Source organism: Salvelinus fontinalis, chromosome 11, assembly GCF_029448725.1.
Source record: "Salvelinus fontinalis isolate EN_2023a chromosome 11, ASM2944872v1, whole genome shotgun sequence".
In the NCBI taxonomy this organism is placed as follows: domain Eukaryota; kingdom Metazoa; phylum Chordata; class Actinopteri; order Salmoniformes; family Salmonidae; genus Salvelinus; species Salvelinus fontinalis.
This window is the reverse complement of record NC_074675.1, coordinates 34,654,132-34,671,083: the sequence shown is the minus strand read 5'-3', so window position 1 is coordinate 34,671,083 and position 16,952 is coordinate 34,654,132. Positions and strand designations below refer to the sequence as shown.

General features: G+C 42.4%; 2 protein-coding genes and 3 non-coding genes across 5 annotated transcripts; all 5 read left to right on the top strand.

The window, feature by feature from the left end:
• The first annotated feature begins 17 nt into the window (after nt 1-17).
• On the top strand, nt 18-8,195 carry LOC129865617 (cbp/p300-interacting transactivator 1-like). Its single transcript, XM_055938529.1, has 2 exons — nt 18-3,124; nt 5,627-8,195. Exon 2 carries the CDS (start codon nt 5,640-5,642, stop codon nt 6,201-6,203), a length of 564 nt encoding a protein of 187 aa, XP_055794504.1. The 5' UTR covers nt 18-3,124; nt 5,627-5,639; the 3' UTR covers nt 6,204-8,195.
• A 1,150-nt stretch (nt 8,196-9,345) lies between these two features.
• rps4x (ribosomal protein S4 X-linked) lies at nt 9,346-15,666 on the top strand. The gene is made up of 7 exons (XM_055938526.1): nt 9,346-9,382; nt 9,919-9,996; nt 10,434-10,614; nt 12,328-12,425; nt 12,949-13,120; nt 13,721-13,878; nt 15,498-15,666. Exons 1-7 carry the CDS (start codon nt 9,380-9,382, stop codon nt 15,597-15,599), a joined length of 792 nt encoding a protein of 263 aa, XP_055794501.1. The 5' UTR covers nt 9,346-9,379; the 3' UTR covers nt 15,600-15,666.
• Nucleotides 10,844-10,919, top strand: LOC129866113 (small nucleolar RNA SNORD61). The gene has a single exon (XR_008761471.1). It is a non-coding gene; the product is annotated as a small nucleolar RNA SNORD61 (small nucleolar RNA).
• LOC129866114 (small nucleolar RNA SNORD61) lies at nt 12,532-12,606 on the top strand. The gene has a single exon (XR_008761472.1). It is a non-coding gene; the product is annotated as a small nucleolar RNA SNORD61 (small nucleolar RNA).
• LOC129866111 (small nucleolar RNA SNORA57) lies at nt 13,992-14,126 on the top strand. The gene has a single exon (XR_008761470.1). It is a non-coding gene; the product is annotated as a small nucleolar RNA SNORA57 (small nucleolar RNA).
• Nucleotides 15,667-16,952: the final 1,286 nt, after the last annotated feature.

Genomic DNA, 16,952 nt, shown 5'->3' with positions numbered 1-16,952 from the left:
ACCAAATGTAGGCCTGTGTCCCAAATGACACTGTTCGCTATAGTGCACTACTTTTACTTTTGACTGGAGCCCTATGGGAAGAGTGCCATTTTGGATGCAGCCTAGAGGTGAGGAATCAAAGTGGGTTCCATGTGTGGAACAGAAGTTCTGTGTGATCTTTATGGATTTCATTTAAACATTATGACCACAACCAGAACACACACACAGAGTACGCACTCACACTCACACCGACAAACACACACACACTTTATGGATTCTGTGGTCAGAGTTGTGGTTTTCCTCAGAGTGCATGTGAAACTCATTAGTCTGTTTATGGGTTAGGAGGAAAGACGAAACTGATTGAAACTCCTATCTTGTAAACAGCTCCGTGACAGCCTATTGCACAAAGACTCAGTAAAAACGGGTGAATTTAGACATGAGAGTAGGGTAGTTCTGTCTTCCACCTCCTCCCCCTTGTTCTGGTCTCCATGCAATGTCATAATAAGACAACTTCAGGGCCTAGGGAGCTGGATTCCCCAAAATATTTTAGTATGTCTTAACTGTTTCTCTATTTAAATAATTGCTCAGATTTCTTTAAGACAATTTTTAACATTTGGCATAGAGCTGTTGCATGGCATATCACTTTATTTTTGGATTGGCAATATGGCCAAATTATCAGTCCTTTGCCAACCAAAAATATGTTTCTCAATCCACCTTATTTAATGGGCCTTTAATCATTTTAAGAAAACTCAGTCCTCCACACCTCTCTCTTCCATGACCCAGAAACCGATAAGTGGTCAGGTGGTGATGTCAATTCGTTAGTAGGCGAACGGATGAGTGTCCTTCCCTCCTTGATAGCCACCTTTCATCAAGTTGCCATTTGTGGAAGAGTTTTGAAAGCTGCCACACCCCCTTTGATTCAGCTTTTGTTTTGTTGGAGAAAAGCATACACACGTTTAAAAACAATATGGAACTTATTGTGTCTTTAAAATGTCCTGCACAACTAATTTAATTTGTTTTTAATCACTTTTCACTTATTTTGGGCTCCACCACTGTAAACGTAATTAAACAGATGAAGCGCGGTCATGTCTAGAAGGGATGCCGCTAATGTGAAAGTGATGTCAGTTTACATATTCAAGTCAAGTCGGAAATCATTTTAGCTAACCCTAACACTTTTCCAAACCTTACCTATCCTAACCTGCTGCTTAAAGTTTTCCTGACGAAAAGTCACTTTTGACAATGGGGCAGGCCATCTCGTCAAAACCATGACACGCGAGTGGGGGAGTCTTTCATACAAGCGCATTTTCCTCCACGTACAGTCTCCTCGCCACATCACCTCGATTACCTTTGACCTTTTTCAAAAGGAGGCGAGAGAGGGCGGAGTAAAGAGGACGCAGGAGTTGCGCAAATCCAATTGAGAAAAGGCATGGCTTCCATACATTAACCATACACACCCTATCTGCCTGACAGCTTCACTAAAGAAACTCAGAGCCTAGTGTATAGATAAGAACGTTTACTCTCCTCCCCAGCCTGAAATCAAACTCCCATCTCTATTCATGCTGTTGAATAGCACACCTGCCTGCCATGTCCTGTATGGCGACTAGACTGACTGCATCAGGCCTTCCCAACGACATTTTATGCAAAGCATCATGTTTCCCTACATAGGATGTCCTCATTTGATTTGAATACATCAGTTTACCTTTTAGATTATGAATTGTTTTGTCATAAGATAAATGTTTGTTTTAGGGCTCAGTCTATAATATAAATAGGCTTGCAAAAAATTATATCAAAGGAGAGTTGTTGAACATTACAAGCTGACGTTAATTTGCGTTTATGTGGGTCGGTCTGTTTTTACTCGTTTTTTCTAGTTTTACATTCAAGAGGGAAATTAAAAACCGTTCGTCTCATTTGCATAACGTTTTCTCACCGGGGAGAAAGAGGACTCCCCGTACTCCCATACATCATGCTCGAGCCTCATCTACATGAGAACTGTCCCCGCGCACTGACGGGACTTGACCACAATAAAGACAGATGCTCGCAAGCCTTTATGTGGTTAACTGAAAAGGAATTAAGGCGCGTGGTGTTTTAAAAGAAGGTGCCTTGGCATGTTTTCTTTTCTCTCTCTGACAATATTGAGATGAATTGTTAAAAATCAATGCATGAATGAACAGAGGATCTGAAAAAAGGTTGTGTTATCAATGGGTCTGGGTGGATATGACAACCTCGAATTTGGGGAAATGTTTAGGTGTGTCATTTTATTTCAGGATGACATGAGTTATTTGACATATAGTTGTAACAGAGGACTTTTAAATATTAAATAGGCCTACCTAATTGATGACAGCATCCGCGGTGTCTGTCTAGGTAGGCTAGTGCGATTGTGTTGGCCCACACTTTTCCATTTTGGTGTCACATTTTATGTTGTGCAAATCATCAGTTATTGTTTCAAGTGCATTGAGGGGTGTTGGGGCTATGCGTTCCCTCATGAATGATAATCAGTGAGATGGCTGTTGAGAATAGAATAGAACACTATTTGATCTGTGATTGTAGAGAAAGGCGCTCGCTCTTGAGAATAAAGAACATCTGCCTCAGTAGAGCGCTTTCATGACGGGCACACGGAAACTGTGGAAACTGGATCACCAAGGTACTGGAATTAACCATTAACCGAACCGTTTGTTGAGCGATAGCCCTTGTGCGTCTGTCCGATTCTCTTCATACTCTTGGCCGGGATTTTGATGCTGTCCAGCCACAAACGCACTTCGCCCGCCGCTTCTTGAGGGTCGAGTGTGTGTGCGAGTGAGTGAGAGAGCGAGCGAGCGAATGAATAATCCTTTAGATTCAGTAACAACACCATTGAGGGAACTCTGCCGGAGTCGTCCAGTCTAGAGAGAAATTGAGAGTGAAGGCGAGACGCTGCACGGGGACAATGTCCTGATCCACGACCGTTTACTTCATGGCTTCAGTTTAACAGGACCTAACGGATGACTTACTAAATATAGACAACTTGACAAAGGTTTTAGTTGACGACAAAACATTTACTTACTGGTGTGTTTTTGCGAGTTGATTTGGGTTCATTAACGTTAGACATCTCACCAATCCTCTCCACACACGGACTTTCTCTGCTGCCCTGAACGTGGTTTTCTAAAAGGTTTGTTCTTGCCTGTATACATTTTCTGTTAATGCTATTTGTAAGTTATGCGTTAGGCTAATGTTTATTTGACATTGCCCATGGTTTGCTTTACTGTTTGTTTTTTCGCAGAGCAATAAGGCAGTGTGCACTTGTATTTGCCAAGCACTTGTTTTTTAAAGTTTTTTTTTTTTCTTTACAGTTTTCTTATCTGCATTCTGAAGTTTGCCTACACCCTGAAATTAAATACATTTTACGCGCTATTTGAACGATTTATGACACTACTTAATAACATTCATCTACTAAAAGCCTGGTTTTGACTAAGCTATTTAGTCAATTTGACCAAATTTGCAAATGGGGTCAAAAAATGTCACAAACATTAGTTAGCCTATATGTGTTATGCAAAGTAGGCTATACGTTAATGGCATTTTGTACGGTGATTAAATATCCTTTCTGCATTGTTTCCTCCACTCCATAGTTAAATGTGTTGATTCAATTAAAACAAGTGGCCATGCTGAGCCTCAGCATATGGTGAAGGTGTGTGTGCAGATTGACGTTTCAATTTGTTCGTCACGCATGGTAATTGACACCGCCGTTGTTGGAGAGATGAGACGCATTTTATGCTCTTTCAGGTCTGACCCACAAGTCCACCGGGAGACCGATATGATTAATCAAATTACTGAAAACCTGTTCCAAGTAACTTCTATAGTGATTGTCTGACATGTGATTCGTTTATATATGCTAAATATACTAGCCTTGCTAATTGACAATGGTAGACTATTCAGTCAACAGTTCGTCTTCTTGGCAATAGGTTAAGAAGCAGTTTAGTGAGAGACATACTACTTCAATAGGCTCTGTTGGAATAGTTTCAAAACGCATTCTCCTTCCTTGAGGAAGGCCTAATCACTGATATAGATGGAAGGATATTTGACAGTGGTTTAAAGTACTTAAGTCAAAATACTTTAAAGTACTACTTAAGTCGTTTTTTGTGGTGTCTTTACTATTTCTAATTTTTACAACTTTTACTGCACTACATTCCTCAAGAAAATATTGTACTTTTTACTCCATACATTTCCCTGTCACCCAGAAGTACTTGTTACATTTTGACAGAAATTGTCAAATTTACACACTTATCAAGAGAACATCCCTGGTCATCCCTACTGCCTCTGATCTGGCGGACTCACTAAACCCAAATGCTTTGTTGAAGTATTTCCCTGGCTATCCGCCAATAACAAATAGACTACATTGTGCCGTCTGGTTTGCTTAATATAAGGAATTTGAAATGGTTTATACTTGTACATTTTAGCAATACCATTTACTTTTGATACTTAAGGATATTTAAAACCAAATACTTTGACTTTTACACCAGTAGTATTTTACTAACTTTCACTTTTACTTGAGTCATTTTCTATTACGGTATCTTTTTACTTTTACTCAAGTATGACAATTGGGTACTTGTTCCACCACGGATATTTGAACATGGCCCAGTGTCTCTCCTTCCTCCTATCGGTCTGCCTGTCTTCCCGTCAGCATCATCAGTGTAATAGAAAGCTGTTGTGTTGAGGAACCATGTGCAGTCAGTCTGCCTCTGACAGTAATCATCCAATGAATAATGAACACAAAGGACCAGAGAACACACACAAAGTGGTGAATACCAAACAGCTGTCAATGGCAGGCCGCAGAAGATGACGGGTGTGTGTTCTATAGGCCCAGTGCAGCTGCATGCATGCCTGTAGCAATTATCCTCTCCCTAAATATGGTCTGGGGCAGGAAGGGGGTTGGATGAGTGTGTGTCTCGGGAAGGGGGTTCCAGTGGATCAGCACATATAATTAAGCGATTAACTGCCTAAAATGACAGCCTCATGACTTGACGTGTGTGTGTGTGTGTGTGTGTCCCTTTCACGCAAACATGCACGCACCCACATACACACTCCTTTTCTCAGGGCGATATGTATGTATGTTATCATGTGACTCAGACCTCAATGGGTCTGTTGTCTTTTAACCCTATTATGAACCCCAGACATCCAACCAGACAGTCAGTCAGTCCCCTCTCTCTGAGCCTCTATGATATTTTCATGGTTAATTTACTTAATTTACTTAGTCTGTATCCCAAGTTCCCAAACCTTGGTTGGTTCTGGTCAAAAGTAGTGCACTCTTAAAGGGAATGAGGTGCCATTTGGGATACAGACCTTTCTGCAATGTAAAAAGCAAAACAAAAACAAACAAAAATTGTTTGTGTGACCCACCAATTAAATTAGACAATGATATTTAGCCGGGACAGTCTCCAATCTCAATCCACTATTTGGATTAGGATACTTAGTGGTTAGCCTAGTTAAACAATTGACTTCAGGCTGTTAAAGCAAAGAAAATGAGTCTTATCATCACTCTGTGATCCAGCCGCTATGATGTCATATCTCTTATCAGAACCTTGTATGTTTTTAGTACTCTCTGTTATCTCTTCCGCCTTGTGTAGTGTCCCTGTTTGATGTCATCGTAACATATTTTCCTCTTCCTCATTCCCAGGCATCCCCAGGTGATGACCTCACTGCTGTTCTCCAGCCCCACCCACGTTGTCATGAAGGACCGCGAGCTGCCGTCATCCTCCCTCACCCTCCTCCACTACACCGGGACGGCAGTACCTGTCAAGACACCCGGGGGTGGCCCCTTACCCCCCTCCTCCACCACCCTCCACACCTCCACCTCTCCATCCCTCTCCAAACCCCAGCCATTCTGCCTGCAGACCCTCCAGACCGGCCCTCACCTCCTCGCCAGCATGCAGCTCCAGAAACTCAACTCCCACTACCAGAGTCTGGCTGGAGGTATAGGTGGCGGCGTAGCCTCTGTGCCCACCTCAGGACCTCAGAGGGTGTTTGGGGCCTCAATGCTGGGCTCGGCGGGGCAGCTGTTGGGGGGTACCCCTGGAGGTGTTGGAGGGAGGAATCAGGGCTGTGGGGGGATTATTGACTCTGACCCGGTGGACGAAGAGGTTCTGATGTCGTTGGTTGTAGAGCTGGGGTTGGACCAGGCTAACGAGCTGCCTGAACTCTGGCTAGGACAGAACGAGTTTGATTTCATAGCGGATGTACCTGCCGGATGCTGACCCACACAAATGGAGGGATGAAAGGAGGGGATCTGTGCTCTCTCATTCTTTCCTTTTCATTACTCTCTAGGTTGGATTGACATAAACTCTAATGTCCCGGCTGGGTGCTCACCCAAACACGAAATTAGACTTTTGGGGTCACCCTCTGTTTTTCTCTGAAGGACAAGTTATGGACACAAACTGACCCAAAAAGAGCATGCTGTTCTCTTGTTTTTCCTCTGTATCCCCTTCTAAATTTTAAAGGAGAAAGGATAGACACAGGGTCTAATGTTTTTGTGTGTCTCACAGAAAATACTATGTTACTGAGGGAACTTGAGCCTCAGAACTGTCTGTCAATTTCACTGTACGTCCCAAGGGCCCCCTACACACACACCGGCAGAAGGAGGGATGGATGGTATTACGATCCGGTAATGGAAGTAGCAGCCGTGAAACAGGCACTTGTCACTTATTCAGTTACCCCAACATTCAGGAGAGTTCAGTGGGTTTGATGGGACATCAGGGTGTGTGTGTGCATGTGTGTGATTGTTCAGGTCCCTGTGACATAAGACAGACATGACAGGAGGCATCAGAAGCCTGTGTAGTCTCGGTGGACCGGTGTAACCTGACCTGTATGGTGCTGTCAGTGTCTGTATCTAAATAAATGAATGAGTCTTAGCATCCGTGGTCTTCGTGTACCTGGTAACTCTGTAGGTGAAATGAATCATAGTCCCCCCTGCCCCATCATTCTCTCTGTCTATTGTACGTCTCTTCATCCTTCTCTCTCTCCACCCCCTCCATCTCTGTCCCCTGTGGTCCTAGAGCCAAGACGCTCCATTACTACCTACTCTGCTGTTGTACCGTCAATGTGTATGTCCCAAATGGCACCCAATTTCCTATATAGGGCACTACTTTTGAACAGGACCCATAGGGCTCTGTGTGTGTTATATATATATATATATATATATATATATATATGAGAGAGAGAGAATAGGGTGCCATATAGGACATCTCCAATAGTTAATGAGGGTTACAGGTAATGAGGTGGTTAAAGAAGGGTGACTTTAAAAATAAAATAAAAATATTGTTTTTTTGGAGGGGTGTTGAATTGTGAGAGCTGAAGGCTAATTAATGATAAACTAATGATTGCGTAATAGATTTTTTTTTTACAGTACATGTTCAGAAGACTACAGAAACAAGATTCCCTCTTTATAAAGAGGAAACGTTCCAATTGACTAAGTTCCCATGTTCCAAGTGTGAGTCACATGGCATCATCATGCTTTTTTCACCATGTGATACGTTGGTGTTTTTACCATGCGAGTTAGTCAGTCAGTAAGCCTACAGTAGACCGGAGTAGGCTACATATCTAAACAGGGTCCTTATTGTTTTGTAGTTTTAGTTGCTGGATCACTTGATCGTAAGAGAGCACGAGTGTGTGTGACTGCTTGCATGGGAAAGTATTCCTGTAAGTTTCCCTTTAAGTTTTGACTCCAAGGAAATGCAAGATAACTATGGTAACACACCAACTTATTTCCTAATCAGAAACCCTTTGAGCTTCCAGACTAGCAAGAACATTTACTTTTCATGAAATGTTTGTTTTGCTTTCCTTATGACATTTCAGATCTTTTTGTGATCACTTTCTTTTTGTTTTAGCTCGAGAAACACTTCTTGCTATTGATTTTGTAAAGGAAAAAAAAATGGGGGAAAAAAAATGAATCACTTGTCTAGATACTGCACTGATTTTATGGTCCTAAGTTTCTCTCTTTAAATCACACCTTTTTTTAATTGAGGCCTTATTTTAGAAAGGGAGAGGGACCTATTTCTTTATTTTTATCTATTTTCTTTTTGTTTTTGAAATGACAGATGGAATCATAACTGATGTTGATTTTTGTTTTAGCACTTTCTCTGTTTGCATCTCATTTGTATCTTTGTGAAAATATGTACTAGATCATATTTAAATGCTTGTATTTTTGTTACTTCTCGGCGTTTGGGGAAAATAAAGAATACCAACCTGAATCGTCTTTGTGTCATTACGCCGACCAGATGCAACATTTGTACATATTTTTTTTAGTTAATTCATTCATAAACCCTTGATTGCTGAGAACTGTTAACATTGTATAATGTCGCCATCTAGTGGTGACTTTTCAAATCAACAGGTCACGCAAGTCCTATAATGAAAGGAAAATGGGTTGTTGGCCTATACAGCAACAAAACACAGAATACTCGTAGGCATGATTTTAGAAAGATTTGTCGAACTTATAAAAAGACACCATTGATAGGCTACAACAGACAATGTTTATTGAGGGCCAGTGGTCAAGCATAATGCGGTGCCTTTGTGTAAGTCCTTAACTTGTGTAACTATGAGAAGATAAATAGAGCATACATACACTTAAAGCATATGAAAGCAAGCTGCCAGAAAGAAGGGCGTCACTAGTGACATTTGTCATGGGAATGGGGAACACATGCGTCTCAGAACAGCTTTATAATCTCGCGCCGCATAAATTGAAGGGCTCTGTCCCGCGCGCTGGCATTTCCTGAGAGATATGGACAATTTACATTTGAGAGGCACGGAAAGACAAAAACACATAGGCTACAGTACATATCAATATTTATTTTGTTTATAAGGAAAACACATAGGCTACAGTACATACCAATATTTATTTTGTTTATAAGGATGAAGACATGTAGGCTAGACTTGCGAATCAGTATATTCATTTTATGAAAATAAGTGACCCTGTATGTGCGTTGCTTAGGCATATTACAATTTGAGAATATAGTAATGAATGTAGGGAGCGGGAAGCAAACCCAGATCTCTGGCGTGATAGGCAAACATCCTACACATCACGCCAATAATACACTTGGTGAGAATTGTAACATGGCTCATATAGCGAGGATCGCTACACTGTCATTCATTTGAAATATATAAAATATTTACAATTATATAAGAATCAGTGAGAGCCATATCAGTAGTTGTACCATTCAATATAATACAAATACTGACATATGCGTAGCTGGCCTGCTAAAATAACCATCTTCCGTATTTCTAACAAGTTCAAGGAACATCCAGTTGCAGTTGTTCTCCTCGACACTAGAGAGCGGACCATAGAAACTCCGCTATGTTTGTCCCTCGTCATGCACAATACTCTGTCTTATTTTCTAAGGCCTGAAAGTGGGAGGTCCTTTCCCCCGCAGACTCCAACATGGTGAGCTGTGTTTCCGAACGATTCTCGCCAGAATCATCGTCAAACATCACTTTTTCTGAATATAATATCCCACATATAACTGTGATAATTTGAAAAGACATACATTTGGCGATGGCTAGTCCCTGTATTGAAATGAGGACTTGCGTTTTGGTCTATGAAATTATATTCGAAAAACCGAGGTATTTCACCATCAGCTAGTTAGCTAGTGCCAATGCTACTCATTTGAACCAAATGTTTCTGCTACCACTACTTTTACGTTCAAAGTCTATTTCAATAGTGTTTACCTGCCCGTGGCAATTGAGCACAAACTTTTTACAGAGAATTGTGTAAAAATAAACCCTGTTGTGTTTCTATCGAGTAGGCCACAGTCGGAATTGTCATTTAAGGACCGTGTAGGAAATTAATATATTGTACGCCGAACTCTTGCTAGCCAGACGGGTCGCATGGTATTTTCGAATGAAACTGAACTGTCTGTTGTTAGGCTGGAAGTTTTGAGTACATTAGTTGGGTTGACAAGTTATTTTTCTGGTTACTAGGCACGAGGACCGAAGAAGCACCTGAAGCGCGTTGCAGCGCCCAAGCATTGGATGCTTGACAAGCTCACCGGAGTGTTCGTAAGTACATACTACTTCATACCTAAATGATAAAACCACAATGTTTCTAGTTAGTTGCAGATTATTAGCTAAATTGAGGGGCATATCTATGGCCGCGTCGCATAGAAACGACTAGTTCCTGCAAAGATGTTGGGAAATGCAAGATGTCAAGGAGCTAAAATGGTGGGTTAACTTATTAACTCTTCACTTGGTGAATAACGTTGATTTTAGTCTTTCTGAATATTCTCTGGTGTATGGCGAACCACCTGCAATTAAACAGACATTTATAAGACACACAAGAACATGTTCGTTGGAAATTACTTGACACACATTGCTGTTTTAATGCGTAGGTATCTCTTTCTGTGGATACTTGTCTGCTGAACCAACATGGTCTATAGCTGTCATTGTTTACTGCTCATATAGTAGTTAGAATACCACACTCAATTTCATCTATGTAGGCGCCTCGTCCCTCCACTGGTCCCCACAAGCTGAGGGAGTGCCTGCCCCTCATCATCTTCCTCAGGAACCGTCTGAAGTACGCCCTGACTGGAGACGAGGTCAAAAAGATTTGCATGCAGAGGTTCATCAAGATCGACGGCAAGGTCCGCACTGACATCACCTACCCCGCTGGCTTCATGGGTGAGTTGTGTTTGATGAGGGATGAGTGAGGAAGGGAGAGGTGTATAGTTTGCAGTGATTTGACCTTCCCAATTGACTTCATGGGTGAGTCTGACTAAGGGAGAGGGGGATGCAAGGTGTGAGTGAAGGTTCATGAGAATGAAGTGAGGGACTGGAGGGAAGAAGGGGGAGGGTACTGTTCCACTCATTCATGCTTTCACCTAGCCAGTGATTAGAGCTGGAAATAAGAGCAATGAAGACAAATTTTGGTTTTGATCAATGAGCTGAAAAAAATCTCACCAATACCTCTAAGAAGTTCTGAGCTCTAACTGAAAGTATGGATGCATTTTGTAGTATTTGAGCAGGTTATATGACGTGTATCCCCTTGTTGCTGTGAAATTGCATATGTAAATGTTTCATGTTGTGTGTCCCAGTCTAAGGAAGGGTTGTTGTGTTGAGCATATCACGTTGAATGCAAGGCACTGAACTGTCTAAAGAATTTTGCACTTAGCCTGATTTGGTAGATGGCATGCTTAGTGTTTGGAGTGAGTTTCATTTAGTTGTAGTTAGTCTGGGCTTTGGTGGTATCTTGATCACGCTTGTCAAATTATTCCTCACTTGTTTTCTCATTTCGTCTTCATAGCTTCTGATTAGATAAGTGCACAACACACCTCACATCAGATGTAGGGACATCTGTGGACCCACTTAAAGGAATTTAATCTCTTTTTGGATCTTCACCCATATCCTCTTAGTGGCTCACGCAAACTTGTACACACATCAGTAGACATTCACTCTCATATTCACACATTTTCTCAGGCACACATCTTCACATGCACCCCATTAGACTTTCATGCACACACCATCTTGAACGTGCACACACTTCCATACGACTTTTATTCCTGCCAAGAGAGCTGTGATGGTGTTATGATTAATTTCCCAGGCCAGGTGAAACCTCACATTATGTAAATGCAGACCATGTAACACTTCTTTAAGGCTAGCTCACACACTGCTGTTAGAAAATACAGTGGGATGTTAGCCGAGCCATCTAATGTACAATGGAGTGGATTTGTCACTGGACCATGCCCTCCCTCATTGGTGCACCACAAGGCTAGATCACATGCTTTGATGGCTAAACAGTGTGAGATGGTTTCCTCTGATACACAATTGAGTCTAGAGGATTTGTATAGTGCCCCTCCACCAGTCTGAGATTTACCAGTCTTGATATTTTGCCTAGCTAGCTGATGTACAATGGAATGGGTTGTATTGTGCTTTTTAATAGTATCTGACCTGGGTGGGCCAGTAACCGAAAGGTTGCCGGTTCAAATCCTGAGCCGACAAGGTGAAAAGGGAACTTGACCATAATTGTTCCGTTGACATTGGCAGACCCTGGCCATGACCCCACTCTCTGAGGGTGTCTCAGGTGTGAGAAATGCAAAAACAAATGTCCAATTCACCCGTAATAATACACACTTGTACATGTGTGAAATAGGACGTATATAAGCACCAACCTAATTATTACTATTATGAAGGGACAAAATATTGTTGGGTTGACGATCATTCGTTGGTTTGACTGTCATTCTGACTACTGGTATCTGATATGCGCATTGTTGTTGTTTTCCCAGTTATGAGAATTTGATCCTGACTGACTATTGAATTTGGTCTGATGCATCCTATTTTGGTGTTGGCCTGTTCAGGATTTGATCATTGATATGATTGTGTGATGTCTGTCTGTAGATGTGATCAGCATTGAGAAAACTGGAGAGCATTTCCGTCTGATCTACGACGTGAAGGGACGTTTCACTGTTCACCGCATCACCGCCGAGGAGGCCCAGGTATGACACGTTGTCACACATGGTTGCGAGTCTAGTTATTCACAGCTCAAACCTGTCTTTTTAAACCAAGCAGTACAAGTACAATATGATCTTCTGTATGGAGGGAGCAATGAAGAAAGTGTTTGGTTTTGATCAACAAGCTGAAAAACCCTCACCAATACCTCTAAGAAGTTCTGAGCTCCAACAAAAACAATTGGATGAATCCTAATGTGAAACGGTTACATATTCATCCTTTTGTGTAAATGCCTAGCGTGGTTTCAGTTGGAGTACTTATGCTTGTTTATCATATTAGGATTTAGACTTCAAAACCAAGTGGGTAATCAATTTTTTTAAGTCATATCTTACATTTTGCTGCTGACATGTAAAATGTTTTTGGACTATCAACAGTTGACTAATGAAACATTCTAGTGGATTTTCCCTTTTAATTAAGCATTTACACTTCCGAGTCTAGGTTTGGGAAGCCCTGCCATAACAATCACTCACTTTCTCCTCTCCATCTTTCTCTCCCTCTCCTTCCCTCCAGTACAAACTGTGCAAGGTGAAGAAGAACCTCATCGGCACCAAAGGAGTCCCCCACCTGGTGACCCACGACGCACGTACCATCCGCTACCCCGACCCCCTCATCAAAGTCAATGACACAGTCCGCATCGACCTCGCCACCGGCAAAATCACGGAACACATCAAGTTCGACACAGGTAACATCACGGTTAAAAATATATACTTTTAAAGTGATTGAAAGGGAAATGTATATTGTGGGCAAAGTGGTCTTTCGGGTTAGCCTGTTAGATTTTTGAAGTGTTATCAAATCTATTAAGTGTGCAGGGGGGGGGTGAGTAATGTCTGGCTTGTCTTGAAGTCGAATTGAAAAATTATTAGAAAAGCAGGATAAGTTACAGTGCAATTATGTCGTTCCCCCTGCACACAATTAGTTTCCTACTATCCCTGTCTTGCATCTCATGGCTGGCAGGGACGCTTGATCTCAGACACTGTTACACGGGCATAGAAACTAAATTAAGATTTTGTGTTGTCTTGCTTATCCCATGGTAGAGGGGTTACATTTTCTTCAATTGTGAATGTAGGATGGTTGACTCATTTTGACACTGTAGGAAAAATAAATTGTGGAAAATGGTAGTCTGTTCATACAGACCTTTAGATCCACTAAGCACCATCCTTGAAACTTTTTGCAGACTTGACTGATGCAAAGCAACAATACTACCCAATCAAATCATACTTTTGAAGCACCGTCTTTACCCTCATCGCTCTCCCCTCTTGTCTCCCCTCTCTTCACCCTGTAGGTAACCTGTGCATGGTGACCGGCGGTGCCAATTTGGGGCGTATTGGTATCATCACCAACAGGGAGAGGCATCCTGGCTCGTTTGACGTTGTGCACGTTAAGGATAGCGCTGGAAACATCTTTGCCACCAGGCTTGGAAACATCTTCATCGTTGGCAAGGTAAGTAGAGAAGACCCGTACACGCGCACTCAAACACATACCTGCACATCCACACACACCTTCGCATACAAACATGAACTACACTACAAACACCCTGACGACACTGCTCATCCCCTCCATTTCTTGACACTCATGTAGTTGCCCAGTACTCATGTGTGATTGTACGGAGGTAGAACAAAGCCAATGCTATGTCTTCGGTACCAGCACGTTATTGTCTGCTGGTTCTATCCTCAATCGCTGGCACACTTGACAATGGTGAACAGTAGCTTTACCAACCATCCCAAAACAACTAGACTGCAGGCAACCAATGTGGGGGGGGGGGGGGGGGGGTGCTGCAACACTACTTCAGATTTGATAGGAAGTATGTTCTATAGAGAGACTCGTTCAAGGGACAGTTCACCCAAATTACACAATTGGTCCTTACCATGTAAGCAGTCTATGGACAAGTTATGACCGCAATCCATGCTTTGGTTTATTTTCCCTGGCACGGTTTCTACATGCTAATGTTTCAGCATTTGTGGCACAAATCGAATGGAAGTCATGGGGCCAATGTTAGCATTTTTGCACCTTTTCAAATCATCTGTAAGTGACTGAGCTTCACAATACATTTTAGATCAAGGGTCTCCAACCTTTCCTGGCATGGGAGCTCCTTTAAAAAATGAAACATGTTGAGTGTTACTCGTTTTTCTCCCTGCCTTTCAAATAGCCATGTTCTTCTCTTCCCTGTGTCCATAATATACTGTGAGCTACTCCTAGGTGGGCTGTGAGCTTGCGATTGACCTGTTGGAGACCCCTGCTTTTAGATATTGCCAGAAGATTTGGACATAAGCGGGAAAATGCTAATATCGGTCCCATGACTAAAATGGGATTTGTGCCGCAAATGCTAGCATTTGGAAATTGCCATGGCAACTAAACCAAAGCATGGATTGCAGTCATACCTTTTCCATAAACTGCTGACAGGGTAAGAAAACATAATTTGGGTGAACTATCCCTTTAACACAAGTAAATACTACAGCCTGATAAATGTATTGGTCCCAAGTGTTATAGGCAGGTTTTGGTTGTTTTTCATTTTAATTCCCACCCTTGCCAATTTTCGATCTTGTCTCATCGTGTAACTCCCCAACAAGCTCGGGAGGGGTGAAGGTCAAGTCATGCATCCTCCGAAACATGACCCGCCTAACCATACTCCTTAATCCGGAAGCCAGCCGCACCAATGTGTTGGAGGAAACACGGTTCAACTGGTGTTCGGGGTCAGCCCACCGGCACCCACTTCCCACAAGAGTCGCTAAAGCGCCATGAGCCATTTAAAGCCCTACCGGTCTAACCCGGACGACGCTGGGCCAATTGTGTGCGGTGCTATGGGACTCCCACAGCCTGGGAAATTAACCCGGGTCTGTAGTAATGCCTCTAGGCCTTAAACCGCTGGGCCACTCGGGAGGCTGTTATTTTCTTTTTAGACTAACATCAGTATTTGTTACACCTAAGAACCGGCGTTCACTTTAAATTACATTATCTTTTGTCCACATACATTTGACCACTTCCTGTGCCATGTTTGTAGATTTACTCTTTACCGGCTTTCTTTAGTAATATCTTTCGTTTACTCTCCCCCCCATCTCCAGGGCAACAAGCCGTGGGTGTCCCTGCCCCGTGGAAAGGGTATTCGTCTCACCATCGCTGAGGAGCGAGACAAGAGAATCGCTGCCAAGGCCGGCAGCAGCTAAGTCCTATATGTAGGTCTAGGCATCCTGGCTTTGAAATAAAAACAATGTTATTTACAACAAAATGCAACCGCTGACTTGACTATTGTTTTCCATGTTGATGTTTAGTGAATTATTGGGGCTGTAAACTATTTGAAAGGGAAATGTATTTTGATTGGATGTTTATGTAGGTACCTTGTCAATTAGTGAGAGGTGGATGAGTATTTTGTTACAATTAGGCCTGTTATTTACACAGGCTAGTGCTTATGATCATAATCTCAATTAACATTACAGTATGTGCTAAGCATGTTGTGATAATTGCCATTTAACACTATTCACATTCACTAAAACCAGTATTCCGGGTCATTGTTTACACACGGTACACAGGTTGTGTATATGGGCACTCAATCTTCTATGAACATTGTCATGCACTGGAAGGTGTGGTTTGGGTAATGGACATATGGTGTGTTATTGCTGCTGGTCATTAGGGGGGCGTTTTCACCTTGCAGAAGACCATGGAGAAGAGGGCTGCAAGCAGCAATGGTAGGGTTCAAGCTAATGCCCAACAGCACCCACCATCAGGAAAAATTGGACACATTGCCCTAAGGCAAGCTACACTGAACAAAAGTAAACGCAACAATTTAAAAGATCATACTGCGTTAGTTAATATAAAGAAACTGGTCAATTGAAAGGCACATTAGGACCTAATCTATGGATTTCACATGAGTGATAATTCATATACTTTAAAGAAGTAGGTTGTGGATCAGAAAACCAGTCGGTATCTGGTGTTACCATCTGCCTCATACAGTGCAACACATCTTCACATAGTTGATCAGATTGTTGATTGTAGCCTGGAATGTTGACCCACTCAATTGCTGGGCGAAGTTGCTGGATATTGGCGGGAACTGGAATGATGTTGTGCGTGTCAATCCAGAGCATCCTAAACATGCTCAATGGGTGACATGTCTTGAGTTTGCAGGCCATGGAAGAACTAGGACAGTTTCAGCTTTCAGGAATTTGAGTACAGATCCTTGCGACATGGGGCTGTGCATTATGATGAGACGTGATGGTGGCGGATGAATGGTGCGACAATGGGCCTGAGGGACTCTGTTCACAACGCTGACATGTCCACACAACGCCATCTGCCCGGTACAGTTGAAACCGGGATTCATCTGTGAAGAGCCCACTTCTCTAGTGGCCATCGAAGGTGAGCATTTGTCCACTGAAGTTGACCCTGGTGAGGATGACGAGCACACAGATGAACTTTGGTTTCTGTCGGTCCAGACATTTTACAGATGAACAAACCTGCAGTTTCTTCAGCTGTGCCTTAGTGCCTGGTCTCCAACTATCTCCCAGGTGAAGAAGCCGAATGTGGAT

Bases quoted from the DNA above. Each gene is read 5' to 3' on its own strand.
- rps4x (XM_055938526.1), top strand. The intron at 9,997-10,433 runs GTAAGTACATAC...TCATCTATGTAG, and splicing joins ACAAGCTCACCGGAGTGTTC to GCGCCTCGTCCCTCCACTGG. The intron at 13,879-15,497 runs GTAAGTAGAGAA...CCCCATCTCCAG, and splicing joins ACATCTTCATCGTTGGCAAG to GGCAACAAGCCGTGGGTGTC.
- LOC129865617 (XM_055938529.1), top strand. From the start codon at position 5,640: ATGACCTCACTGCTGTTCTCCAGCCCCACCCACGTTGTCATGAAGGAC.